A 25453-nucleotide genomic window follows, 5' to 3' on the forward strand; every position below is an offset into this window, starting at 1 on the left:
CTCCAGGAGGTACAAGCTGGAGAGAAATTAAGGCTTCTCGTAGATCCAGTCGTTCTGGGCGGACTTCCAGCTGGTGAGCTCGTCCTTCTTGAACCAGAGAGCGATCTCCTTCTGGGCGTTCTCGACAGAGTCGGAACCGTGGCAGACGTTACGGCCAACGTCGATGGCGAAGTCACCACGGATGGTACCAGGGGACGAGGCGGCGGGGTTGGTGGCACCGAGAAGGACACGGCCGGTCTTGACGGCGTCACGACCCTCCCAGACCATGGCGCAGATGGGGCCAGAGTTCATGTCTGTGGCAAAGAATCAGCATCCGAAGTGCAGCGTCCATGGAAGATGATTGACGTACAAGAGATCAAACCTCTGAAGAAAGGCTTGTCGCTGAGGTCGGAGTAGTGCTTCTCAAGGTGCTCCTGTCCAGGTTGGCACATCTTGATGGCGGACAAGCGGAATCCTTTGGTCTCGAATCTGGAGATGATGGGGCCGACCAGACCGCGTTGCACGCCGTCGGGCTTGATAGCTTTACGTATTAGTGTTAGCAGGTGGTATAGAAAGTAAAGTCAAGTATGTTGGCGGTGTAGGAGGTGAAGTCGAGGGGTCCGACTGCAGACTACAGCAGAGGCCCTAGAACCTAAAGGGACTGCTTACCGATGAAGGTTTGCTCGTTGGAAGACATGGCTGTAGATGTGATTGATTGATTGACAGTGTAGAGCAAGGATCTATCTTTGGCGGACAAGATTTTGGAATTCATGAGCAGCGGTCGGAGGTCGGAAAACGCCGACTTCGTTCGGCGGGGATTCATCCACGTTTCACTTCCGCTTGGCCAGAGCTCCAGCCTCCTGCGGGTCCCTGACTTTGTGCTCTCTGCACAATTCATCGCACAAGGCTGCATTGACGTGGTTAGACCTTGGTGTCACGGTTATAAGCTGCCCCGGACTGTCAATTGAAGTGTGGCCAACTGTAGAAGTGTCAAGTAGCAGCAACTTCGTCGTCAATCATGGCTGTTATGTCTAGAGCAACCTCGTCCAGATGGGCAAAGCTGCTACTGCTAGTCGCAGCTCTTTGCTGCTTAGTGTACCCTGCTGGTAAGTTCGGTCCAATGCTCCGTAGACAGCAGACAGCTTAAACCATACAGTGTCTGTGAAACACGAGAACTTCAAGACGTGTGATCAGTCGGGCTTCTGTAAACGTAACAGAGCATACGCCGATTCGGCCGCCGCTTCCTCGTCCTCGTGGGTGAGCCCATACGTCCTTGACTCTGCGTCTGTCACTTTCTCGAAGGGCCAGTTGTCAGGAACCATCCTCAAGACTGTTACGACCTCCGACCGACCCGTCCGCCTGCCAATCACAATATCTTTCTTCGAATCTGGTAGCGTTAGAGTCACCATTGATGAAGAGAAGCGTCAGAAAGGCGAAATTGAACTTCGCCATGGTTCAAAGGCTCGGAAAGAGCGTTATAACGAAGCAGAGAAGTGGGCCATCGTTGGTGGGACTAAGCTCAGCTCTGGTGCTGCAGCTGCTCAAGACGCTCAGCCTGGCACCAGTAAGATTATGTACGGCCTCGGAACTAAGTTCGAGGCTATCATCAGTCACTCTCCTTTCGGCATCGAGTTCAAGAGAGATGGAGAACTACATATCAAACTGAACGACAGGGGTCTTTTGAACGTCGAGCACTGGCGTCCCAAGATCGACAAGCCACAAGAAGAGAAGAAAGAAGGCGAAGACGATAACACTGAGCCCAAGGCGCTGACAGAGGACGAGAGCACATGGTGGGATGAAGCATTCGGTGGAAACACAGACACCAAGCCTCGAGGTCCCGAAAGTGTGGCCCTCGACGTCACCTTCCCTGGCTATGAGCACGTTTTTGGTGTGCCAGAGCACACTGGACCTCTCTCATTGAGACAAACTCGGTATGTCGGAATTTTTTCATTCTCATCGCAGTGACTCGAAACTGACCGTTTTCACAGTGGCGGCGATGGCAACTTCAACGATCCTTATCGCTTGTATAATGCCGATGTCTTTGAATATGAGATGAACAGTCCGATGACACTTTATGGTGCAATTCCTTTCATGCAAGCTCATAAGAAGGACTCGACTGTCGGTATCTTTTGGCTCAACGCTGCCGAAACCTGGATCGACATTGTCAAGTCCAAGTCGAGTGCAAATCCCCTCAGTCTTGGTATTGGATCTCACACCGATACACAAACCCATTGGTTTTCCGAGTCTGGCTTGCTTGATATCTTCGTGTTTCTAGGTCCTACGCCCCAGGACGTCGTCTCGTCCTTCTCCGAATTGACTGGCTACTCTCAGCTCCCCCAGCAGTTCGCCATCGCGCACCACCAGTGTCGCTGGAACTACGTGACTGATGAAGACGTCAAGGACGTCGATCGCAAGTTTGACAAATCTCAAATCCCTTACGATGTCATCTGGCTCGACATTGAATACACAGACGGCAAGAAGTATTTCACTTGGGACCCTCTGACCTTCCCTAACCCTATTGGTATGCAGAAGCAGCTCGATGATCACGAGCGAAAACTCGTCGCTATCATCGATCCCCACATCAAGAACGAGGGCGGCTACTCGGTCGTCGACGAACTTAAGTCCAAGGATCTGGCGACTCACAATAAAGATGGCAACATATACGAAGGCTGGTGCTGGCCTGGATCTTCCTACTGGGTCGACTGTTTCTCTCCTGCCGCTCGCAAGTGGTGGGGACAGTTGTTCCAGTATGCCAAATTCAAGGGATCCGCTCACAATCTGTGGTTGTGGAACGATATGAACGAGCCCTCTGTCTTCAACGGACCGGAGACAACTATGCCGAAAGATAACCTGCACCATGGTAATTGGGAGCACAGAGATGTGCACAACCTCAACGGCCTTACACTGGTCAACGCCACTTTCGAGGGATTGGTGTCGCGCAACAAGGAGGAGGAGAAGGCTGGAGGCGTCAGACCTTTTGTCTTGACCCGTTCGTTCTACGCAGGTTCGCAGCGTATGGGAGCCATGTGGACTGGTGACAACCAAGCGAATTGGGAGCATCTTGAAGCATCTCTACCTATGATCCTGTCGTTGGGTGTTTCTGGATTCCCCTTCGCCGGAGCCGATGTGGGCGGGTTCTTCGGCAATCCATCACGAGAACTGCTCACCCGCTGGTACCAGGCTGGAGCTTTCTACCCCTTCTTCCGCGCACACGCCCATATAGATACCCGCCGCCGCGAACCTTACCTTCTGCCCGATCTTGAGAGGGGCATCGTCACGCAAGCGTTGAGACTTCGGTATGCCCTGCTTCCTGCATGGTACACAGCCTTCCACGCTGCGAGCAAGACTGGAGCACCGATCGTGCAGCCAATGTACTACGCACATCCAGGTGATGAGAAGGGCTTTGCTATTGATGATCAGATGTATCTCGGATCTACCGGATTATTGGTCAAGCCCGTGACCAAAGAAGGTGCAAGCAGTGTCGACATGTACCTGCCAGACAACGAGAAGTACTTTGACTACTCGGATTACACAAGCTACAGCGGCCCTGGCCACGTCAAGATCGAGGCACCGCTGGACAGGATCCCGCTTCTCATGAGAGGTGGACACATTGTTCCAAGACGTGATCGTCCAAGAAGGTCCAGCGGGCTAATGAGGTTCGACCCTTTTACGCTTGTGGTGGTCCTCGGTAACGACGGCAAGGCAGAGGGTGAGGTCTATCTGGACGATGGCGAGTCATACGACTACGAGCAAGGTGCATACATCCATCGCAAGTTTACTTTCAGCGGAGCCACATCATCCCTCGCATCGGAAGATGTTGGCATCAAGGGCAAGAAGACGTCGCAATATCTCCAGCAGATGAAGGACGTCCAAGTGGAGAAGATTGTGATTGTTAATGCACCGTCGTCGTGGAAGAGTAAGACGGAAGTTGATGTGTCGGAAGAGGGAACAACTAGCAGCGGTTCGAGCAAGAAAGCTGGCTTCGGTTTCATTAGTGGAGAAGCAGGCAAGGCAGATTGGGCCGTAGTCAGGAAGCCAGGAGTCAGCATTGGCGGAGGCTGGAAAATCAGCTTTGCATAGACAGCAGATAGATAGAACAAGAGACTGTCCTGGTCAGTGAACAGCGATTTTTCGATTTCTTCTCATTCAATTCGACTGCCTCGTTGGTGTGGCTGTGCTCGAGGCAGCATGATAAGAGCGGAAGTTAAAAGGGTCTTGGATTGTGGAGAACGGTGGACGGTGGATGGCAGCAGCAGCCTGCAGGGAGCAACGAAACGTCACCCGCCGCAATTTAACCGTCCTCTACTCTCAATCTACCCAAGAGGCTAACTAAACAGTGGCCCTGATCATATCGCAACTGCAACCCTTGCCTGTTTTTTCTCAAGACCCACAGCATCACCTTTGCAAGCCTCTACTAGGCCACTCTCGCATCGTACGAAACGCGCGCAACAAGCCCCCGCGCAGCTCACCGCCAGACATGGCCACAAATGCAGCCGCGTAAGTCATGTTCAGGAGGCAGCAACCACGATAATTCCTCGCATGCTGACGACATGCAACAGAAGCATCAACGTCAATGATCCCGGACTCATCACGCTGGTGAACAAACTGCAAGATGTCTTCACCACCGTTGGCGTACGACTCTACCCCACCCCTTAGCTGGACTCGATGTTAACCATGCGCCCCACAGGTCCAAAACCCCATCGACCTTCCCCAAATCGCCGTCGTAGGATCCCAGTCAAGTGGAAAGAGTTCGGTGCTGGAGAACATAGTCGGCAGGGACTTCTTGCCGCGAGGAACTGGTATCGTGACAAGACGCCCGCTCATCCTGCAACTCATCAACCGAGCACCCCTGCCCAAGTCGCAAGAGAACGGCACCGCCGCTGAGGCTGTCGACGGTGCCGCAGACAAAGAGTCCAATGTCGATGAGTGGGGAGAGTTCCTGCATATTCCTGGCCAGAAGTTCTACGACTTCAACAAGATCCGCGAGGAGATTGTGCGCGAGACCGAGTCCAAGACTGGTCGCAATGGTGGCATCTCGCCCGCCCCCATCAATTTGCGCATCTACTCACCCAACGTCCTGACTTTGACCCTGGTCGATTTGCCTGGTCTCACAAAGGTGCCTGTTGGTGATCAACCCCGCGACATTGAGCGCCAGATCCGCGAAATGGTCCTCAAGCAGATCAGCAAACCGAACGCTATCATTCTCGCTGTCACCGCCGCCAACACGGATCTGGCAAACTCGGACGGTCTTAAGCTGGCTCGCGAGGTTGACCCCGAAGGTCAGCGCACCATCGGTGTCTTGACAAAGGTTGATCTGATGGACGACGGCACTGATGTTGTTGACATTCTTGCTGGCAGAATCATTCCTCTACGACTGGGATATGTGCCCGTTGTCAACCGTGGTCAGCGCGATATCGAGAACAAAAAGGCCATCTCCTACGCGCTGGAGCACGAGCGCGCCTTCTTTGAGAACCACAAGGCCTACCGCAACAAGAGCAGCTACTGCGGTACTCCTTACTTGGCCCGCAAGCTCAACTTGATCCTCATGATGCACATTAAACAAACACTACCCGACATCAAGGCCAGGATTTCTGCTTCCTTGCAAAAATACACGGCCGAGCTTGGTACTCTTGGCGACTCCATTCTCGGTAACAGCGCGAACATCGTCCTCAATATCATCACCGAGTTCTCGAATGAGTACAGAACTGTTCTTGAGGGAAACAACCAGGAACTCTCGAGCATCGAACTTTCCGGTGGCGCCAGAATTTCCTTTGTGTTCCACGAGCTATATGCCAACGGTGTCAAGGCTGTCGATCCATTTGATCAGGTCAAGGATATTGATATCCGCACTATCCTTTACAACTCTTCCGGCTCTTCGCCCGCTCTGTTCGTCGGTACTACCGCGTTCGAGCTCATCGTTAAGCAACAGATTAAGAGATTGGAAGACCCTAGTTTGAAGTGTGTTTCTTTGGTTCATGACGAGCTTGTGCGCATCCTGGGTCAACTCCTGAACAAGCCGCTGTTTAGAAGGTATCCTTCCCTCAAGGAGAAACTCTACCAAACTGTCATCACATTCTTCAAGAAGTCCATGGACCCCTCGAACAAGCTCGTCAAGGACCTTGTCGCCATGGAGGCCTGCTACGTCAACACTGGCCATCCCGATTTCCTTAATGGACACAGAGCCATGGCCATTGTCAATGAGCGTCGCCATGCCGCCAGACCTACTCAAGTAGACCCCAAGACTGGCAAGCCTCTACCGCCCTCCGCCGTTCCCCCGCGTGCGGCAAGCCCTTCGCTTTCTCTTGATGGCAACGAGGCTGCAGGCGGTTTCTTCGGCAGCTTCTTCGCCAGCAAGAACAAGAAGAAGATGGCCGCCATGGAAGCGCCTCCACCGACGCTCAAAGCCAGTGGCACGCTCAGTGAGAAGGAGAGTGAAGAAGTCGAGGTCATCAAGCTTCTCATCACCAGCTACTTCAATATTGTGCGCCGCACGATGATCGACATGGTTCCCAAAGCCATCATGTTGACTCTGGTGCAGTAAGTTTATCGACGAGCCCTATTTTTTATTATCGCTAACAAATTGATTTCAGGTTCTCGAAGGAAGAAATGCAGCGCGAGCTTCTGGAGCAAATGTACCGCACACAAGAATTCGACGATTTGCTCAAGGAGAGTGACTACACCGTTCGCAGGCGCAAAGAGTGCCAGCAGATGGTTGAGAGCTTGGGCAAGGCGAACGAGATCGTCAGCCAGGTGCAGTGATTTTGATCGGTTCATTGCATCTGCATGCTATCCTGACTGTGTGACCCCTTTGGTACTCTGGCGTAATATGCGCTTTTTCCGTAAACCGGAATCTAGAAGAGATGAGGCGGATGGGCCATGATGGGACGGGAGACAGGACTGGAGACCAAAAGATGATGTTCTCTGTCTTGGGTTAGCGATCGATGGTTTATGTAAGCGGAGAGAGCACACTGAACACGTTTTCAACACTTTACACTTTTCGAGAAATTTGTGCGTGTGTGCAATGACAAGATGTCAAGAATTGAAATGGTATCTGATTTGAAATCGCATGCAATCTGCCTGACCTTTGACCTCCCGGCACCGGGCCCTGAACGCCACCTGAGTACAACCGATATAACAACCTGCTGAACTCCCTTCCCAATCACTTCACACATGCGCCATCATTTCGCAAATCATTAGACTCCACTTCTGTACACTTGTGCGCCACCCTTGCGGAGTTGTAGGCTATCTCTCTTCTGTAGTGCCCAGATGGCTCTATTGAGAGATTGCTCCGAGAACTTTTTGCGGTCTACGAACTCTCGCCTCAAGGTAGCCAGACTTGCCGTGTAACCAATGGGTAAGCGCTTTCGCAGTTCGTCTTCGACCTTTGAGATTTCGTCGACGAGTTCACGGTTTCCAGAGATACCGGCAGCGTTGGCGGCGTTGGACTCTCCATTCTGCGAAAGAACAGCATCCATGGTACTTCCTAGGAACAGGCGGATGGCCTCGTCGACATGATGTTCTGTGGCGATCGGAGACAGAGAAATCTTGGCCAAGGCTTCGGTGATACGGACGAGGGACTCTAGCTGTCTGACGGTGATTGGAATGCTTGAACGCTGGTTGGCGGATGCTTCGGCCTGTGCGACTTGTCGTCTGATACTGACGAAGTGGGAGGAGAGCTTCTCGGCTGCCTCGGGCGAAAGGCGAGGGGCGCAACGAGTTTTGCAATAGCTAATGTAGCGCTTCATCTTCTCGACCGGAATGGATGGTGCGGCTTGTTGTTGATCTTGGTAACCATTGCCGCCCATGTGAATACCCATGACGTGCTTCGCGATACGTTCATCACGGGCACGATCGTGTTCATCTCTCACGATGAAGATCAGATCGAATCTGCTGAGAATGGTTGTTTGAAAGTCGATATTCTCACCAGGAGATTTTAGATCGTCGTAACGTCCAAAAATAGGGTTGGCAGCTGCGAGGACCGAAGTGCGAGCGTTGAGAATGGTTGTGATACCAGCCTTTGCGATCGAAATGGTCTGCTGTTCCATGGCTTCGTGGATGGCGACACGATCTTCATCTCTCATCTTGTCAAACTCATCGATACATACTACACCACCGTCTGCTAGCACCATGGCACCACCTTCCAGGTAGAACTCGCGAGAGTTCTGGTCGCGTTGCACCGAAGCCGTCAAACCAGCTGCCGAAGAACCTTTACCGGAAGTGTAAATGGCGATGGGGGCCGCTTTTTCGACAAACTTGAGAAGTTGAGATTTGGCGGTACCGGGATCACCAAGAAGCAGGACGTTGATGTCACCACGAAGTTTCATGCCATCAGGTAGGATCTTCTTGCTACCGCCCATAAGCAAGCAAGTGATGGCCTTTTTGATGTCCTTGTTTCCATAGATAGATGGTGCAATGCACTCGGCAAAGCGCTCATAAAGGTCGGGTCTCCTGCTCATCTCCAAGAAGTCTTGCTCCTCCTCGTCGGTGAAGTGAGCACCACCTTTGGCAGTGTGATCGACGTCAGTCTGTATGCCGACGGCGCGAAGGTATGGAGTGCGAATGGCGACGGCAGCTCCTGAGCCTTTTGTTTTTGATTGATATGTGCTGAAAACACCCATGACGGTGCATCGCGAACCGGGAACGACACGATTTGTCAGGTAGCGGTCTGCCGAGATGTGGATGTGGCGAGGCAGTTCACCGACGGGAACATCATCGGGCGCTTCTTGTAGCTTGATGACCTGCTGGTCGATAAATTGACACTTTTCGTGGACGACAAAATACGGATCCAGGGGACATTTTGCCGAGTCTTCGCCAGGTTGGGTAGAACGAGCGCAGGTTCGGGGCAGGGTGAGGCCAGAGAAGCCGCCCAAGACGGAGATGTTCTGAGAGTGCTGGCAATTGCGACACTGGATATGCAAGACGGTGGCTTTCGATGAAAGAGTGCTGGCGCCAATGACGATTCCAGGGATGCGAACCAGATGAGAGACGTGCATGGCAGTGAGGCCGCGGATCAAGGTCTGGGTGACAGATGAGTGCAGCAGGAGCTGGTGCGCAGGCAGATTGATGTTGCGCTGTGAAGGATAGACGATGCGCTGGGCGCAATGTTTGATGGCAGCTTCAAACAGCGGGACCATGTCGCCGGGCTCGTTATTCAGGCGGTGGGCCAAGTGCTCGTCGTAGGCAATGAGGTGGGCCATGTCGACGTCGCAGTAGTACTGCTTGGAGAGGACATTTTCTCGGATCTGATCTCTGCATCGCAAGCATGGTTAGATGTTGTGCAATTGTTCAAAGTGGTAGACAGGTCAACACACCTGTAGAGAAAGGCATTCTGGATGTTAAAGTCCAAGATGAAGTTGACAAGCTGTTCTTGTATGGCGCCGCGAGAATCAGGGCCGGTCTGGCTGCGGTCCTCGGGAAAGACACTCAAGGTGTAGACAGACTCTCTATCCATGCTTGCGATGTGTTGTGCTATGAGAATGGGGGGTAAACACGCAGGAGAAAGTCAGGACAAACAAGGCGTCGACTCGCGTTCGTGCTCACTACTAATTACCGCCTGATTGGGAATAGTGGCGGGAGCGAGCTCGGATCGGCGGTCGGCGGTCGGCGTGGACTAGTGGGCGTGAGCGTCTCCGTAGACGTGGCCGGGCTTGGGCTGGTGGTTGTTTATGCGGAGGAGCTTCAAAGATGATCTCGTCGTCACTGTCCTTGACATGTCGGAAGACAGCGCCGACCTGCTCTCGTCGCCCTCGTCGCTGACCTCGGCCTATCCCTTCCCCTCGTCGTATCAGAGACGACCGTCGCGTCGCTTGTCCAACGACAGCACCGTCTCGACCACTTCAATAGGCGGCTCTCTAGACATTCATGCCGCGCGACCCTCGAACTCGCTCAACGAGGCCGGCCAGAATGGTGCGCCCCCACTTCCACACAACTCGTCGTCCGCCATAGCATCTCTGAACGTGACATAGCAATCTCTACCCTCCTGCAACCTCCCATAGTCCGCACCGGCCGACTGACTCCCGCCGCCTCCGCCGTCTCGACCTACCGGGCCCCGACCACGCGCGACATTCCTCCTGTGACTCTCTCAAATATCCCAAAGGTCGATCCGTCTGCCTTCAAGGACTACATCTCCCGCCTCGGCCCTCTCTTCGACAGCCTCAATCGATTACGTCGCGACACGCTGCAACGCCAACAGAACGATGCGCCGTCAAGTCCCGTCCTCAGTCGCCACAACTCGAACGCTTCCCTCCTCTCTCCCGCCGACCCTCCCCAGCCGCGCCGTCGCTCTAGTGCCTACGCTCGCCGCAGACCGAACGAACCCACTCCTCTTTCGATCATTCCGAATGTCTACTTCGACGACAACTTTCAATTGGAGAATCCAAGAACCTTCGATGTCGTCAGCGAACGCGCAGAAATCGCTCCTGGAACCGCAAAACCAGAGCAGTCGGCCAATGGTGTCCCCCTACCTCCGCGCAAGGCTCTGGCCAGCAACGCCATCCTGCAAGAGAAGCTATCCTGGTATATGGATACCGTAGAGGTTCACCTGATCCAGTCCATCTCTTCCGCCTCGACGTCTTTCTTCGCCGCCTTGGGCTCTTTGCGCCATCTGGAGCAAGAGGCTTCGGACTCTGTCACCAGGATCCAGAAGTTGAGAGCTGACTTGGCAAAGCTGGATCAAGACATGGCAATGGGCGGTTTGGAGGTCGCCAACTTGCGCAGGAAATATCAGAATATGCAGAAGCTTGCCAATGCTGTTGATCAGGTTGCGCGTGTGGTACAGGATGCAAAGGACTGCGAAGACTTGGTCGAAAAAGGGGAATATGACGCTGCCGCCGGTGCAATGCTACGCCTCGATCGCCTGATGTCTGGACAATCCGACCCCTCCTCGGACCCTCAACCAGTAGAACTGCACGACCTGCGTTCACTCCACGCCCTCCAAGGCCTTTCTGCCTCCATGAATCAACTACGCTTCCGCATAGGCAGAGGCTTCGAGTCCCGCTTTCTTGAGACATTGCTCTCGGACCTACGGAGACACGTCGACAATGTTCCACCAAAAGACACCATGCGCCGCTGGGCGAGTACCTCAATGCGCTTACGAGGCTTGCAGACTGGCCCAACTGCTTACATGGAGATTCATGACCAATTCCGAAAAGACCTGCTTGCTTCGTTACACGGCCTGAGCAACTCGGCGCAGACTGCACAAGCGACAGCTGATTTCAGGGAAGCCATCATGAGGGAAATGAAACACTTGATCCGCAAACACCTCCCCAGCTCTAATGATGATGATAATGAGTCTGTCACATCAGTTGCTACACGAACCAGCAAAGCCGCGAGCCAACAGGAAAAGTCCATTATACTGGCCAGAAATCTGCGAGCCATGGATGAGGAGTCTGCCGAAGATATGGTTGTCAGCATATACACAGACATTAGTGAAGCTTTGCGACGGCTGAGCATCCAGATCAAGGTTCTACTTGATTTGACCAGTACCATGGACGCTCCTGATTCGCTGAAGTCCCCCACGAGTCCCAGCACTAAACCAGCCGATCGATCTCGAAGTCCAGCGCCTAGAATGAATGGTATACAAGAGGAATTAAGCCAGGCACTCGATATGTCCAGTCTACTCGGTCAAGCTGTCGATGTAGCGCATACCCAAGTCACACGGATTCTCAAAGTACGCACCGAGCAGGTGAATCACCTACCGCTGGACCGCTTCCTCCGCTACTTTACGATCAACCGCTTATTCGCCGATGAATGCGAGGCCATTTCCGGTCGCTCTGGGACGCAACTGAAAGCCCTGGTGAACACACAGATTAACACGTTTGTACGAGCATACGGCGATGCTGAGAATCAGCGTATTGCTCAGACTCTGGACTCTGATCAATGGGAAGCCAAAGATTTCAAAGAGACTGACCAGGCAGTACTCTCTCGCATTCTGCAAGGCATGTCCTCAGATCCACCTATATGGCTCCAGGGTACGCGCGTGTGGGAAGATGCATCGAGACCAGAAGCCAACAACGCCAGTTCTTCGTCAAATGGCGAGAGCACGGATGCCAAATCTACCAACCGCCCTGCATACATCGATGACACACGCTACATCTTGGTTTCATCTGCCATTTCACTACTCCAACCTATTGACAGCTTCCTTGCGCTGATGACCAGCATACCGTCAATCACCTCGGCTGCCGTTCCCGCCTTGGTTGACGTCCTCAGGACCTTCAATTCTCGCACATCGCAACTCATTCTCGGCGCTGGCGCCACGCGAATTGCTGGACTGAAGAATATCACTACAAAGCATCTAGCTTTGGCCTCACAAGCGCTCAGCTTTGTCATCGCCATGTCACCTTATCTTCGTGAAGCCGTCCGCAGACACGCGAGCACGGCCAACAAAGCTGAAGTATTGGGCGAATTCGATAAGCTGAAGAGATTATATCAGGATCACCAGATGGCGATTCATGACAAGCTTGTCGAAATCATGACAGCGAGGGCGACGTCGCATGTCAACTCCATGAAGAAAATAGACTTTGATGCCGAAGCAAAGAAGAACGCAGATGGCACCAGTGCGTACATGGAGACATTGACCAAAGAAACAGGTACACTGCACCGCGTTCTGAGCAGGCATCTGGCAGAAATGGATGTAACGGTTATCCTCAGCCAGATATTCGCCAACTACAAGGAGCAATGGCTCAAAGCGTTCCAGGGAGTGGATGTCAAGACGATGGCCGGCAAACAAAGGCTTCTCAAAGACGCCCAACTGTTTGATTTGAAGTTGAGTAAGATTGACGGCTTCGGAGACATGGGCAAGACGCTCGTCGACGCCGTCGGCGCGAAAGCAGTGATTCAGGAGAAGCCCGATCTTCCACCGCCTCCACCATTGAAGAAGGACGTGGAAATGACGACTAACGATGTCGTAAAGGAGAAACCGTTACCTATAGCGCCGGAAGCTGCTATCGATAATAATAACAAAGAGGCCGAGGACCCAACGTTGAAGGTAGAGGAGAACGGTGAAACTAAAAGCTAGAAGCTAGAGATGCATTTCACAATAATCAACATCTATCCATTCATCGCTATATCGTACGAATAACGAGGCGTATGAATACTAAGTAAGAGCTTCCCCGAGAGGCGACACTTGGAACAAGACAAGCAAGTGCAATTGGTGGCCTGACCTCCTCGTTCCTGCCTCAAGCCAGTGTCGGTGTTGAGATCAGGGTGATGACCCCAACCATGCTTGTGGGACATTTAATTGCTTCCACACAACTGATATGCTCATTTCGGGAATGCAGGACGACTGGCTCATCATATGGCATGACGTTCATGCATATTCACACATGGTCGTCAATTGCGATTGTCATTAGGTTGCTAAACATGGAAAAAGCCCTTTCCTGAACCGAATCCCGATATGCAGTAGGCGATTGTGCATCGTGTTGCTGAGCGAGCACCGCGTATAGACTTTCCCCATTGATACTTCCGAAAGACTACACCAGTCTCTAAACACTTCTGCATCAAGGTCAAGTGGATAGAAACTATGGACGATGGTGCTGGTTCGGTATGTAAGTCAAATCTGGATATATGCACGGCATAAAAGATATGCACAGCCTGCTTATCCTGCAGCCTCATAGGATGTTTGGCACACAGCAAAACCAAGACAGCCGCGACATGTTGTGTTGTCCAACACGTAACATCCAACAGTCGGCACAACTTTAGACATCCAACACATTCGAATACGGTACGTAGATTTGGACTCGGCCTGATCCCCTGATATGAGCATGCATGATTGTCATCCCAGATGCACCACTACTACGTGCACAGCAAGTAACGAGGCAGTGTGCATGAGAAGGTCAGAGAAGTATCATGCATTACTACCAGCGATGAACGAGTTGCGCAAGATGGACGAATAGAACGAGCAAGTAAGTCGAGTTTGTAGGCTTGACAGAAAGTAATAAGTCTCGTCTCGTGGCCTCTCAATCTCTTGCCATCTCATCCCATCTCAACACCACACCAACACCACTTCTATTTTCTACAACACGAGTTTTCTTTCACATAAGACTCACCAGCGTCATGTACATCAACAGCAGTGTTTTCCTCGCCATTGCCGCAACCACCGTCCTCGCAGCACCCGCCCCCATCCTCATCAATCGCGACTCCAAACCCCCAAACCAATGCGCCACAAAGGGCGGCTCCGTCTCAAACTTTTGGGGCGTCTACATGAACGACAACCTCATGTCCTCCGCGCAAGGCACCGGCGACTGGGCCGGCGGTTTCCTCGACAACCTCCGCGGTCGCTGTGGAAGCATCACCAATTGGCAAGCCATCCCTGATAACAGTGGTGGTATTGCTTGCAGTTTCAACACCTCTAAGTTCTGTCAGGCGTATGATGTTGCTGCTGCGTTGCATGCTGCTTCTGGGGAGTGGGTTTATTGTGAGGGGCTTACTATGAATGACCTTTTTGATTCGGCGGGTAATATCATTGAAGGATTCATGGGGGTACTGGGTGATGCTGCTTCGATTGTTGAGCCTTTTGTTTGATGGTCGATTGCGTACCGGGAGGAGTTGAGCAAGTCCGAGTCTGAGAGGTGTGGAATCTAAGAGTTCTATTTAGTAATCTATCTGGCTTTGCAAAGTCGAAGGAACTTCACTCAGCACATCCTGACCCACGATAATGATCTCAACTCCAGTCGATGTCAATGAGTATAGCGATGAACGATCTGGGCGGCTAATCTGAGGGCGCTCCGGCAGACCCATGTTCAGTGCTTAGGGTGTGGAAGGTACGTCTGCAAGGACGCGAGATCTATATGTGCGATAAGCTATGCTAGTGAATCAGGTATAACCATAAAGTGTGTTAGGGGTATCATCGTACACATGACAACTGTAAAAAGAAGAAAGCACCAAGCATCAATCACTCATCCTCTTCTTCGACATCCATGTCACTGCTTGACTCGTCCGCCTTCGCCCTCGCCTTCTTCAACCAGTCTTTCCAGTCAGTCTTCGGCGTATCTTCATCACCAGGCGTCCATGCACTCAAGTCAGCCAGATGCCTCATGGTTGGCCTACCATGAGGGCAGTTCCATGGTTTGTCCATTTCGCCCAGATTCCTGACAACTTTGAGCATTTGGTTCTTTGTCAGAGTCTTGCCAACCATTATGCTAGAGCGACAAGCTCTCATCGCCAGCATTTTTCTCACTTTGCTCGGACGGGGAATTTCACCACCCGAATGATCAGAGAGTAGGTGGAGGAGCTCTTCTAGATCGCTGAGATCAAACGTGACACTTTTGCTCATCGGCAGGGCAAGAAGCTTGCAACGCAGACCAACATCACTTGCACCGGAGGTATCGATTTCGATGACAAAACCATTGGCAGTAAGTGACTGGGTGTGCTCAAAGATGATCTCCTCTTCAATCGCCGTAAGCTCTAATTGCTTTGGTTGCGCTAGAGGCTGAGGTTCTAGGATCAGTGTTTCAGTGAAACGTTCGAAGTTGTACTTCTCGTCAGCCGCATGCTGATCGATGATGAACAGGTCGGAGGACAAGACCGTTTCGCTTGGAGGTCGTACTGCAAGAACGAATCCAAGGTTGAATTGCCCAATGATGCTCATCTGAGCAAAGTCAGATTTTGTTACAGTCAGAGAAAGACGTGCTTCTGCGTCAGGTCTCTCAATGTCATTTGCAACTGTCTTGTCCGGTTGGGAAGCTTCTTGCGATGCCGCCAAGGTGATTGACAAAACTCTAGCTTGTTCCGCAATTGAAGCGGTTGAGGTATTGTTCGCTTGGCTTAGATTCAAGGTGACGTGTTTCGATGCTCGCAGAGTGTGGACAGCGCGTTTGACGTTGTCCGGTGATGAATGGACAGCTTCATCCTCTGCCTTCTGGATCATTCGAGCAATCTTAGCGTCCTCTCGAATCCGTGTCTCATCCTCGTCCAAGTACTCTGAATCTGCACAAAAGCTCGGTACACCAGTGTCTTGGAAACTCTCGTCGACATTCCTTGTGCTGCGTGTGAATTCATCAATGGGACTCGTTTGTGAGTTTCTCAAGGTTTGAGATGTCAGAGGGAATGTCTCCTCCCTTGCAAGAATCACCTGGCCGTCATTTCTTTGGGGCACGAACAGTGTTTCTTCATCACTGTCTACAGAGCCGACTTGCCCCTGTTGGTCACCAGCCTCAATTTCCTCGGAATAATCGTCACCACTGTCCACCTGAGTGCCAGGCATGGCAAACTGGCTCAACTTTTTGGCTACAGAGCTCTTTGGAATGTGGATTTTGTGCTTCTTTGGGGTATAAGGAGTGAAAGTTCCACTACCAATAACGGTCCGCGTAGTCTTGTCTCCAATGGTAATTTCAGCCACTTGTTGAGGAGTGCGTTGCGGACGCATGCGGTCGAAGGCGTTTTGTACTGGCGGTTTTTCCTGCACTTTGTGAACGTCGTCTCGATCTTGGGCGCCTCGACCGACCCAGTTGTGTATCAGGCGCTCGGGCGGGCTCTTCTGAGTGACACCGTCTTCGAGAACCGATTCTTCGTCTTGTTCCTTTGAGCCGTCTTGAGATTCGCGGGACTCTGCGCTGGTGGTGATCTCAGTCTTGGGCTCCGATTGACGTACGACTGCGAGAGGTTTGTATGCGGGCAGTTTCGGCTGTGCTAGAGCTGGCCTTATCTGCGGTACGGATTGTTCTTCAGATTCAAGCAAGTTCACCAAGGACTCTTTCAGAGACTCTAGCAAGATGCCCTGGTCATGCAGGAGAATAGTCCGCTTATCTGGGGAGACATTGACGTCGTAGGAGTTCGTGTCCATGACTAGGTTTGCAAAGACGAAAGGCGATTGAGATATATTGAAGATTCTGTACACCTCGTTGAAAGCCTTTGCGACCTGCGGAAGACCGCAGGGACGTGAGTTGACGTAGAACATTTGCCGGTCTGGGGCCGAACGGCCTTCTCCCGGCACTGGTCGGGATATGTGTCCTTCCACTTTGACTATGTGAGACGAGATGTCACTCTGTGTCGAGACTGCGTATGTGGTAGTCTGCATCTCGAGCTGAAGATTGAGTGATACCAGGTCTCGCAAGCTTTTGGAGCCAAAGACCTTGATGATGTTATCCTTGGTTGCTGCACTGCCATTTGTGGAGAAAGACGGGGTCTTTACTCTGTAATCTGGTTAGTCGTATACAGCGGCAATGTTTAGCGAATAGGTTTCTACCCTTTTGGCATCTGGTTGCTGACGGAGAACCTCACACCAGTACTGATACAAGCATATGCTTGTAAAAGCGTGAGTACCTTACCATACTCGCGCTTGATGTTCTTCTCCAGCTCTTTCTTTCGCACAGGTAGGTTGTGGAAGATCTTCTCGACGATGACCTTAGTACCTCGTTGTGCAGCGATCGTGCTTGTGCTTTTGAGTTTGCCCGACACTTCGAACTCCAGGCGCGTACCTCTCGGTGAGTCCGATTCTCGAGCCGTGATGATATAGAGTTGAGAGAGGGCACAGAGTGAGGCAAGTGCTTCGCCTCGAAAGCCGAAAGTGCCCAGGCTCTCGAGATCATCGTAGCTACGCAGCTTGGAAGTGTAATGCTTTAGTGCTGATGAGGATCTGTCAGGAGCTGGCGATCACTAGACTCAGCGGATGCGATACATACCGACAGACTCAAAGTCCTCTGATGCGATACCAGTACCGTTGTCGATCACTTCTATAGCGTCGAGGCCATGATTGCGAAAGCGAACTTCGATTGATGTGGAGCCAGCATCCAAACTATTCTCAACGAGTTCTTTGACGACAGAGTTGAGGTCTACGATGACTTGACCGGACTGAATTTGATGCACCGACGTCTGCTCGATGGCCTGGATCGAGGCCATGTTGGCATACCTCAGAGAACAAGGCGAGCTTCGAGACACTCGGAAGACGCGTCGGGCGTAAAGTGCATCACGTTTCCCCGTGCTCGGCCTTGGCGTGTCGAATATCAGGGTCGCCTTTCTCAGCTCGGATTATGGGATCGATCTCTCACATGTCAACATGTTGGGACTAGTAGTGAAATATCGCGAGTCAGATCTCAGTACAGTATCACCAGACAGAAAGCTCTCCTATTATGTATATCTTGGCGACTACGGAACAGGTACATCGTACACCGTGAGAATTCTCAAGCGAAGGCCACTGGTAGCTTCCGTTTCATATGCCTTGAAGCCCCGTGTAGATACTCCTTTGATGAACATTTCGTCCAGATCCGCAAATGAACGTCCAGACGTCTCTGGCTGACATATCCATAGATACGCGGTCGACAGTACCCCCAAAGCGCCAAAGATAAAGGTCACTCGAGCTCCAAGATTTGCTTGGTCCGGGTTAAACAAATATGGGATGACGAATGCCCACATCGCCTATGAAAAAGTTAGACAGTTTTGTGGAGACATCTAGGCGAGACTCACGAATAGCCCGTTCTGTAACGTCAGTCCTATCGCAGCAGTCTTGATCCGTAAGCGACTTGTCGGTGTCTCTATCAATATCGGATATGCTGTAGCGCCGATGGTGATCGAATAGAGCCAATTGTATAGCAACAATAATGCTACCGTTCCCTTTGTGGCTGATTTGGTCCCGACACAAGCAAGCCCTCCAGTGATCAGAAGTAAGGCAGTCAGAAGAAGCATACCATAGCACGATAAGGGTCTCCGACCAACTCGGTCGATCAAGAACCAAGAGCACGCATTGCCAGTCATGGCAAGTATATTCTGAACAATACCAAGGCTGAAGGTCGTGGGAGTATCATATCCAGCCAGTTGCTGATAGTAAGTCGAGTAGGATGATACAAAGAAGAGCCCGCTGAGGGCTTGGATGGCCAGAGGCGCTGCTGCGATGATGGTCCGTCGTAAATTACTCTTCTGGAAGCACTCCAGATAGGTGACGCCTTCCATCTCTTCTCTGGCACGGTCAAGTGTCGTGCTAGCAGCAGCGGCGTAAATTTGTGCCTGCTCTGCAGTATATCCGAAGCGGGAGAGAGCAAGGGCGGCGTCCACGTTCCGACCCTTACTTAACAGCCACCATGGAGACTCGGGCATGAGAGGTAGGAGGCTAGCACCGACAGCACCGAACCCATATTGAGCCAAGAAAACAGACCGATAGGCCCACCTATTGGACCGATCACCCGTGCCTTTGACGACGATAGATACGATGAAAGGGCCTACTGTCAACGCCATACCAGCCGCCGCGGTAAGTATGCCTCTCGCAGGACGCGGAGCCACCTCTCCCAAGTACGTGAGGGCGGTAGTTGTGAAAGCGCCTATAGCGAAGCCTGCGACAAACTTGCCAATAAAGAAGACCAGATTGGTAGTTGACAAAGTTTCGATGGTAATCGATATGAAGACAATGCCATAGCCAATTGCGAGCATTCGTTTTCTACCGATCCTGTCTGCAAGCCAACCAGATATCAGTAGCCCAATAATCGAACTAAGGACCGGCGCGCCACTGTACGCAGACTGCCACTCTGCAGACAGCACATAATTGCCATTGTATGGCGAGCCGAAATCTTTTCGAAATTGAGGAATCGAAAGTACAACACCTCCAGCTTGGTTGTCGAAACTGCTGAGAACCAGCACAAATATTGTGTAGAGACACCACAGCAGCTCGCGCGGATGGTCTCTGAGCGCTTGAACAGGAGTTTGAGAAAGCGAGCTGCCCGGCTCGATATCTCCGCTGCTTGCGCTCTGGTCCGTTTCGTCGTTGGTCACAATGCTGATCTTGAGCGAATCAGCCATGTAACGAAGTTGAAGTTGTCGCGTCGCAATCAGAAGGCACACATGCTGAACGGCTCATAGACCTTGATCGTCCGGAAGCAAGGGGAATCCAGTGGCAGGCAAGACTGCACGCCAGAATCAGGTGTGTCGGGCGAAAGAAGGCACCTTGATCCACCGAGCCAGGAGCCGTTGAAGCCTCCCGCCATCAGCCGAAGACGGATGACTTTTGGTCCGGGCTCGGGCTTGTCCATCGAGTAATAATACAGACTCAACCAGCGTCCGACAATTAGTGTACGTCTTGCGGACTGCTTTAATCGACTTTGTTAAGGACTGTCATTGGCTAAAAGCCTTATTGTGCAGAAAAGTGAAATACCGCGCCAACCATCGGCTGTGAAAACAGTCTATGTACAAATCAGCAGAAGCGCGCCACCACTTCGTAAGATGTAGAATCTCCACAATCATGATGAATAGCTTGTTGATGCATTGCAGAGCATGATGCAAGTAAGAGATCAATCATAACACGGCGCACTTTCGATCAAGAGTTCGTCATGTGTTGATCAGAGTCACAGTGAAACAAAGGTTCAGGCATTGTGCCTGCGGAAACATGCAATATCATAAGCAAGTAAGTCATTATTGCTATCTCATGCTTTAGTCACGCCAATACGTGCTTGCTACGGAGTGGATATCAATGATCGGACGGAAGAGTGACCATAATACCTGGTTTTGACCAGAATCAATGACCACGATCTGTTAGCTCTTCCACGGATAGACATTCGCCCAGCCACGCTCAATACATGTGTCAGAGGCAAAGACTCTTCCCTGATGTATTCGACATTCTGGGTCATACTTGGCCTTGATTCTGATTAGTCTTTCGATATTGTCTCCCCATACCCTATGGCCGTCCGCTTTCGGTGAGATGTAATTCGGATAGTCCGCGATGAAAGGTCCAATCGATGCCTGATGGTCATACGTGATTTGGTTCAGCGCATCATTGTGTCGAACAACAAAAGCATCGTTCTCGGCAGATCTCCAGGAAGGCGAGAACAGTGTTTGGTGGGCGGTTTGCGTATGTGGCCATGCAGTAGCCTCATCCGACGTAGGACCATGGCCATTCTGACCAGGATACATGTATTGTAAGACCCAGACAGCACTGTCGGGAGACTCTCCTCTGTTCAGCGACTGATTGATGTAAAGCTCCATTTGCTTCGATGCAGCGTCCACAAACGGCATTGTGACATTCGAGGTTTGGGGGCCCCAGAATCCTCTTCTATGGCCATAGGGAAAGAACAGTGTACTAAGCTCAGTGGCTTGTCCATACGGCACGTTGTATGTCGATATGTTTTCCAAGATAAGACCGTCGAGCAGTCCGGAGAACGTCGCGTTGAAGCCCTTCTGACAACGGATGTGACTGGGGATCGGACCATATGGGCTGTGGAGGTGGCATTCAGGATTTGCGAATTGAATGCCTACCATCACCATCAACGTGGTCGGCTTCGCTTTTGCAAGGTCCTCGGGATAATAGCCGAGCGAGTAGTACATGAGCGAGTAAGGATCGTTATTAGAGCGGAAGAAGTCCACGGTGTTTTGTCGAGCTCGCTCCCATGATTTTCTGGCGACAATCCAAACGCCAAACTGCGAGGAAGTCGGTTCTGGAACTGCCTCTTGGTAAAAAGTAGTGACTATCCCGAATTGTCCGCCTCCGCCTTGCATGGCCCAAAACAGATCCGAGTATCTATTGGTCTTCGTGGCAAGTACAATCTTACCAGACATCAAGACAACTTCGAGAGCCCTCAGACGATCAATGGCGTATCCGTATGCGCCAGCCAGAAATCCTATGCCTCCACCAGTTGAGAAACCACCAACACCAACGCTGCCCACTCGAGCACCGACAGCCGTAAAGCCTGTTCCATTTGTGGTGTCCGTGACTTGCTTCCATATTGCACCTCCTTGGTATGCTATGGCAGTGGATATCGTAACATCCTCCAGTATGAGATTGTGTAAAATTTTGGTCGAGTTCATCCACGAGAGATCAATCAAGAAACCCGAGGAGCTTGAGGCGTTGGTTTGACCATGACCACCGCAAACGAAGGCAAGATCTCGTTCTCCATATCTCGAAAACGAAGCAGCCTGTACAGCATGACTGACATCTTCTTTCGTGACTGGGAACACCACGATTGTCGCATTCTTGCCGTATTGTTTTCCCCAATACCGCTTTGCGTTCTGCTTCTGTAGTGGAGAATTTCTGCAAGAGATTGCTGCTTCAGGAGACAACTGGAAAGAAAGTTTCGTTAAGGCGGCATCACAACTGATACAATCACCTTGCACAAAGGCAGATGTGGCAGGGATTATAAGTAGAAGGATACAAATGAATTGTAGATACATTGGGGTAATTGCTGGATGAATATGAGAATGGGAAGAGAGCATTTATGTCCGTCATGTAATACAGTATTACATCTGTCAGAGCGGAAGCTAGTCACGACCTGGGTCATGAGTTCAAGTGAAAAGCCTTCTTGTTCGCCCCAGAACTAGAGCATGCATCTTGACTCTAACGACTAGTGATGTGTCGCACTAATGCGATCTCGCACGAGCACAGGAGATGCAACCAGGTTGCTGGATCCCAAAAAAAGTCGAGGGCTGATGCAGTCGCGGAAAGCAACATGTCTATTCATTACATGCTCAATTGGGTGACTCTGAAAGGGAAGAGGCTGCAGAACGCGGAGGCCGCTAAATACAAGTCAGAAGCCATATGGCTTCCATTTGCTGTACTTGTTCCTTGCACGCTGTAAATCCGTCTTTCAGATGTGATTGTAGACCTTCGATTCGACAGCAGAATAGTGCTTGCGAAACGATCGTCAGATCTAGACGAGAGGAGGATCCAGTCAAACGAGGACGTTCAAGGGTCTGCTGTCATGCGCTGGATGGTGAAGATGACTGATTGCCCATTCGAGGTTTGCTGCATCATTGTGCGAAGCAGTTCGCATTCAGGTTTGCTGAGGCATGAATATGGCATGCTAGGGTTGCGCTCAAATTCGTTGTGCTTGCTGACTCGACTTTCTCCTGCCTTGCCGCTGTTGCAATCCGAAGAGTCATCCAAGGTATCTTGATCAAACATCCCGACTGATTCGCGGGTCATGATCGCCGGGAAGTCTAGTCGATCTTCCCAACGCCACGCAAGCTGAGATAGACATCCGTACCCCAGCCAAGCAAGCTCTGTACTCTTATACCGCCACCAAAGTATTCGGCATACGCCCTGCCTAGCTTCAGGCCGTAGCCCAGACCCGCCAGGCTGTTTTCAGTACCACCAGCATTTGAGAGAGCATTCAGACCATCGCCATCGTTGGTACCTCCACTAGTGATGTCAACAATCTCCTGTTCGTTGAAAGTGGTAAAACCGAACTCCCACAGCTTTGCATAAGCGGCGGGTGGGATACCACCTCCACGATCTCGAATACGGATCGTGACGCCTCGAGTGGATTTGTCGAGTGGGCGAATGTTTGCTGATGCGGCATTGGCGGGCTTCTGAGCTCCTGATGCCGCATCCACTGACCCTTGATCGTGGTTGGTGATGGCATCTGATTTTCCGTCCGTATCCTCTGGAGCGGGAGCAATTGTCACTTCGACGGCATGCCGCTCGTTGCCCTTTTCAATAGTTGCGCGGAAAGCGTTCTTCAACAGCTCGGTGATGATGTACTCTAGATGCATAGGTATGTGGGCGAGAGTTGTCTCTGACTCGCCACGTATAACGACGCTAGGTCGCACGCCGTATTTGTACTCACAGATATCTCCAACCAGGCCTTCACAGTGTCTGATGATGTCGACAGGCCTCAACTTTGTATCGATGACACCGATGTAAGACGAATCAACATGTGAGCCATGGTCTGATAGATCGAGGTGTGGTTGAGAGGAAAAGTGCAGAGCAATGTGCTGCTCGGCAATCAGTCGGGTGCCAATCCTAGCTCGAAGATGTTCGTCCAGGAATTTGGTGACCTCGTTGGGGCTGATGTACTTGCGAGCTTCGAGAAAGCCGCGTGCAAGGATGGAGATGGTGTTTGAGTGTGTTTGGACCAGGTCGGCCATAACACTTGTGAATTGTATCTCTTCCTCCAGTGTCTTGATCTCCTTTGAGGCATATGGCAAGAGGGTCGACAATGAGTGGACGTAGTTGTTGTGGATCTTGGAAACGTTCGGATTGGAGACTACGATATACGGCAGGTTGCGGAGGGACTGGATGCGGTGGGCAAGTCGAGATGGGAGGATGGAAAGGGTGAAGTTGGCCGAGTCGAGCAATTGGTCTGTTGTGAGAGGAGGTCGTCCGGACCTAGAGCTCGTTAGCTGCCTATGCTGCCTCTCGTGCGATTGAACTGACTTGGCCAGATCTGCTAAGGTCAAAGGATGCAAGGGTCTACCTGCCAGCCGCGCAACTTCACCATCTGTGACTTCTTTCTTCTTGAGCCCATTGTTGGCTGCTTGACGTCTTGTTGTCGAATGGAGTGACCTCAAACTCCCCTGCTGCAGCCAGGGCGACCTCCGAAGACCGCTGATACGATTCATTGTTGCGACGACCGAGTTGTATCGTGGTCAATCAAACGCCAATCATGCATTGTGTTTATATCTGTTTTCGCAGGCCTATGACGCAGCGCTATCTCACGTGTCGATCACTGGTCCGACCGACATCACGGAGGCATGCTGGGTGCGCCATATTTCTATCAATGGGGTGATGATTGGACGTTTGGTCGTTCTGTCAGAGTCACCATCTCTAAATCTACCACTGCGCCTGGCTGGCCATGTGTATAAGGCCATATCACACGACTCCGGCCTCATGGCATTTCAAAGGGCCGACCGTGTGGCCGAGCGATAGCACGACTCGATCTTCAACTGTGTTCGATTGCTAAACGTATCCTAAAGAACCCTCCCATATCTATGTCGTGTTCGTCGTCCATCAGGCGCTGTATGTCCTTCTCAGCCCGCTCTACTGGGTTCTGACCTCGCCGTCGTTCTCGACGTTGATGTGCTCGTTGGATGAGAGAGTGTGGACCTTGTCTTCGGGGAACTCGGCACTGTCACAGGTCGGTCAGTCATGATGCACCAACAGTCTGGCTCGAGTGTAAGCGTACGTGAAGCCCTTGATCAGCTTGAACTCGGTTGTGATCTTGCCGCCCTGCTCAGTGACTTGCTTCTTGGCGCTACGATGGACGTCAGTACAGCCTTGCTGCATCAGAGGGACACGAGGCTTACGAGTCAAGCTGAGATGCATCGGCACCATCCTTGAGGGAGACCTGAATCTTGTCAGCTATCTCGTGCTGTGTTTGGCCGTGTATGCCGTTGGACCAACGTTGATGGAAGGCATTCTGAAGATGTTCGTGCGGACGGGGTTAAGACTTGATTGCGTGGAGTAAGTATGTCTGGCAGGCGAGAGTGGGAAGATGTTCAGAGGTTGAGTGTTGGGTCTCAAGTAGGCTGGCATGAGGCACTGAGCAGTTGCCAATCTCACCTCCAAACCCGCTTCAACCCCTCGGCTGCGCGATTACGTAGCTCCTTCTGTTTACCACTCGTGAATGCGCACGTGAAGACGCCTCGACATGCACGGTCAATGGCGAGGAACGCCCGTTGATGGCAGCATCGACGCAAACATCTCTTGACTAGCCACAGATCGATCACATTCTCGTCGATCATTTGTGACCAGTCCACTGGCTCTCAACCATGAACAAACAAGGTGCAAGCATATCTGATCCTTGGTTGGAGGGGAGAATACCTAGGTGGCTGCCGAGGTTGC

The 25453-nt window shown here is 51.7% G+C and overlaps 11 protein-coding genes across 11 annotated transcripts; 4 read left to right on the forward strand and 7 right to left on the reverse strand.

The window, feature by feature from the left end:
- Positions 1-27: 27 nt before the first annotated feature.
- Positions 28-676, reverse strand: AUEXF2481DRAFT_65911 (uncharacterized protein; the record flags this gene model as incomplete). The annotated part of the gene is made up of 3 exons (XM_013488145.1): positions 28-293; positions 350-520; positions 649-676. 3 exons carry the CDS (start codon positions 674-676, stop codon positions 28-30), a joined length of 465 nt encoding a protein of 154 aa, XP_013343599.1.
- A 321-nt stretch (positions 677-997) lies between these two features.
- AUEXF2481DRAFT_29847 (glycoside hydrolase family 31 protein) lies at positions 998-4059 on the forward strand (the record flags this gene model as incomplete). Its single annotated transcript, XM_013488011.1, has 3 exons — positions 998-1085; positions 1136-1910; positions 1968-4059. The coding sequence occupies 3 exons, from the start codon at positions 998-1000 to the stop codon at positions 4057-4059; spliced, it is 2955 nt and encodes a 984-aa protein (XP_013343465.1).
- A 199-nt stretch (positions 4060-4258) lies between these two features.
- On the forward strand, positions 4259-6955 carry AUEXF2481DRAFT_237211 (uncharacterized protein). The gene is made up of 4 exons (XM_013488229.1): positions 4259-4476; positions 4542-4611; positions 4667-6516; positions 6570-6955. The coding sequence occupies exons 1-4, from the start codon at positions 4457-4459 to the stop codon at positions 6736-6738; spliced, it is 2109 nt and encodes a 702-aa protein (XP_013343683.1). The 5' UTR covers positions 4259-4456; the 3' UTR covers positions 6739-6955.
- Positions 6956-7172: 217 nt separating this feature from the next.
- AUEXF2481DRAFT_65934 (uncharacterized protein) lies at positions 7173-9430 on the reverse strand (the record flags this gene model as incomplete). The annotated part of the gene is made up of 2 exons (XM_013488146.1): positions 7173-9228; positions 9291-9430. 2 exons carry the CDS (start codon positions 9428-9430, stop codon positions 7173-7175), a joined length of 2196 nt encoding a protein of 731 aa, XP_013343600.1.
- Positions 9431-9668: 238 nt separating this feature from the next.
- AUEXF2481DRAFT_40399 (uncharacterized protein) lies at positions 9669-13227 on the forward strand. The gene is made up of 2 exons (XM_013488090.1): positions 9669-9885; positions 9945-13227. Exons 1-2 carry the CDS (start codon positions 9690-9692, stop codon positions 12992-12994), a joined length of 3246 nt encoding a protein of 1081 aa, XP_013343544.1. The 5' UTR covers positions 9669-9689; the 3' UTR covers positions 12995-13227.
- Positions 13228-13841: 614 nt separating this feature from the next.
- On the forward strand, positions 13842-14684 carry AUEXF2481DRAFT_237844 (uncharacterized protein). Its single transcript, XM_013488230.1, has one exon. The coding sequence runs from the start codon at positions 14032-14034 to the stop codon at positions 14497-14499; it is 468 nt and encodes a 155-aa protein (XP_013343684.1). The 5' UTR covers positions 13842-14031; the 3' UTR covers positions 14500-14684.
- A 185-nt stretch (positions 14685-14869) lies between these two features.
- On the reverse strand, positions 14870-17814 carry AUEXF2481DRAFT_5375 (uncharacterized protein; the record flags this gene model as incomplete). The annotated part of the gene is made up of 3 exons (XM_013487963.1): positions 14870-17108; positions 17162-17540; positions 17598-17814. 3 exons carry the CDS (start codon positions 17812-17814, stop codon positions 14870-14872), a joined length of 2835 nt encoding a protein of 944 aa, XP_013343417.1.
- Positions 17815-17988: 174 nt separating this feature from the next.
- On the reverse strand, positions 17989-19828 carry AUEXF2481DRAFT_40401 (uncharacterized protein). Its single transcript, XM_013488091.1, has one exon. It carries the CDS (start codon positions 19699-19701, stop codon positions 18364-18366), a length of 1338 nt encoding a protein of 445 aa, XP_013343545.1. The 5' UTR covers positions 19702-19828; the 3' UTR covers positions 17989-18363.
- Positions 19829-20430: 602 nt separating this feature from the next.
- Positions 20431-22062, reverse strand: AUEXF2481DRAFT_29854 (Glucooligosaccharide oxidase; the record flags this gene model as incomplete). The annotated part of the gene is made up of 1 exon (XM_013488012.1): positions 20431-22062. The coding sequence occupies one exon, from the start codon at positions 22060-22062 to the stop codon at positions 20431-20433; it is 1632 nt and encodes a 543-aa protein (XP_013343466.1).
- A 659-nt stretch (positions 22063-22721) lies between these two features.
- Positions 22722-24488, reverse strand: AUEXF2481DRAFT_237520 (uncharacterized protein). Its single transcript, XM_013488231.1, has 2 exons — positions 24047-24488; positions 22722-23998 (listed from the first exon to the last, which is right to left on the reverse strand). Exons 1-2 carry the CDS (start codon positions 24229-24231, stop codon positions 22828-22830), a joined length of 1356 nt encoding a protein of 451 aa, XP_013343685.1. The 5' UTR covers positions 24232-24488; the 3' UTR covers positions 22722-22827.
- Positions 24489-24649: 161 nt separating this feature from the next.
- Positions 24650-25144, reverse strand: AUEXF2481DRAFT_5379 (uncharacterized protein; the record flags this gene model as incomplete). Its single annotated transcript, XM_013487964.1, has 4 exons — positions 24650-24737; positions 24795-24863; positions 24916-24956; positions 25013-25144. 4 exons carry the CDS (start codon positions 25142-25144, stop codon positions 24650-24652), a joined length of 330 nt encoding a protein of 109 aa, XP_013343418.1.
- Positions 25145-25453: the final 309 nt, after the last annotated feature.

This window comes from Aureobasidium subglaciale (genome assembly GCF_000721755.1).
Source record: "Aureobasidium subglaciale EXF-2481 unplaced genomic scaffold scaffold_11, whole genome shotgun sequence".
NCBI lineage: Eukaryota > Fungi > Ascomycota > Dothideomycetes > Dothideales > Saccotheciaceae > Aureobasidium > Aureobasidium subglaciale.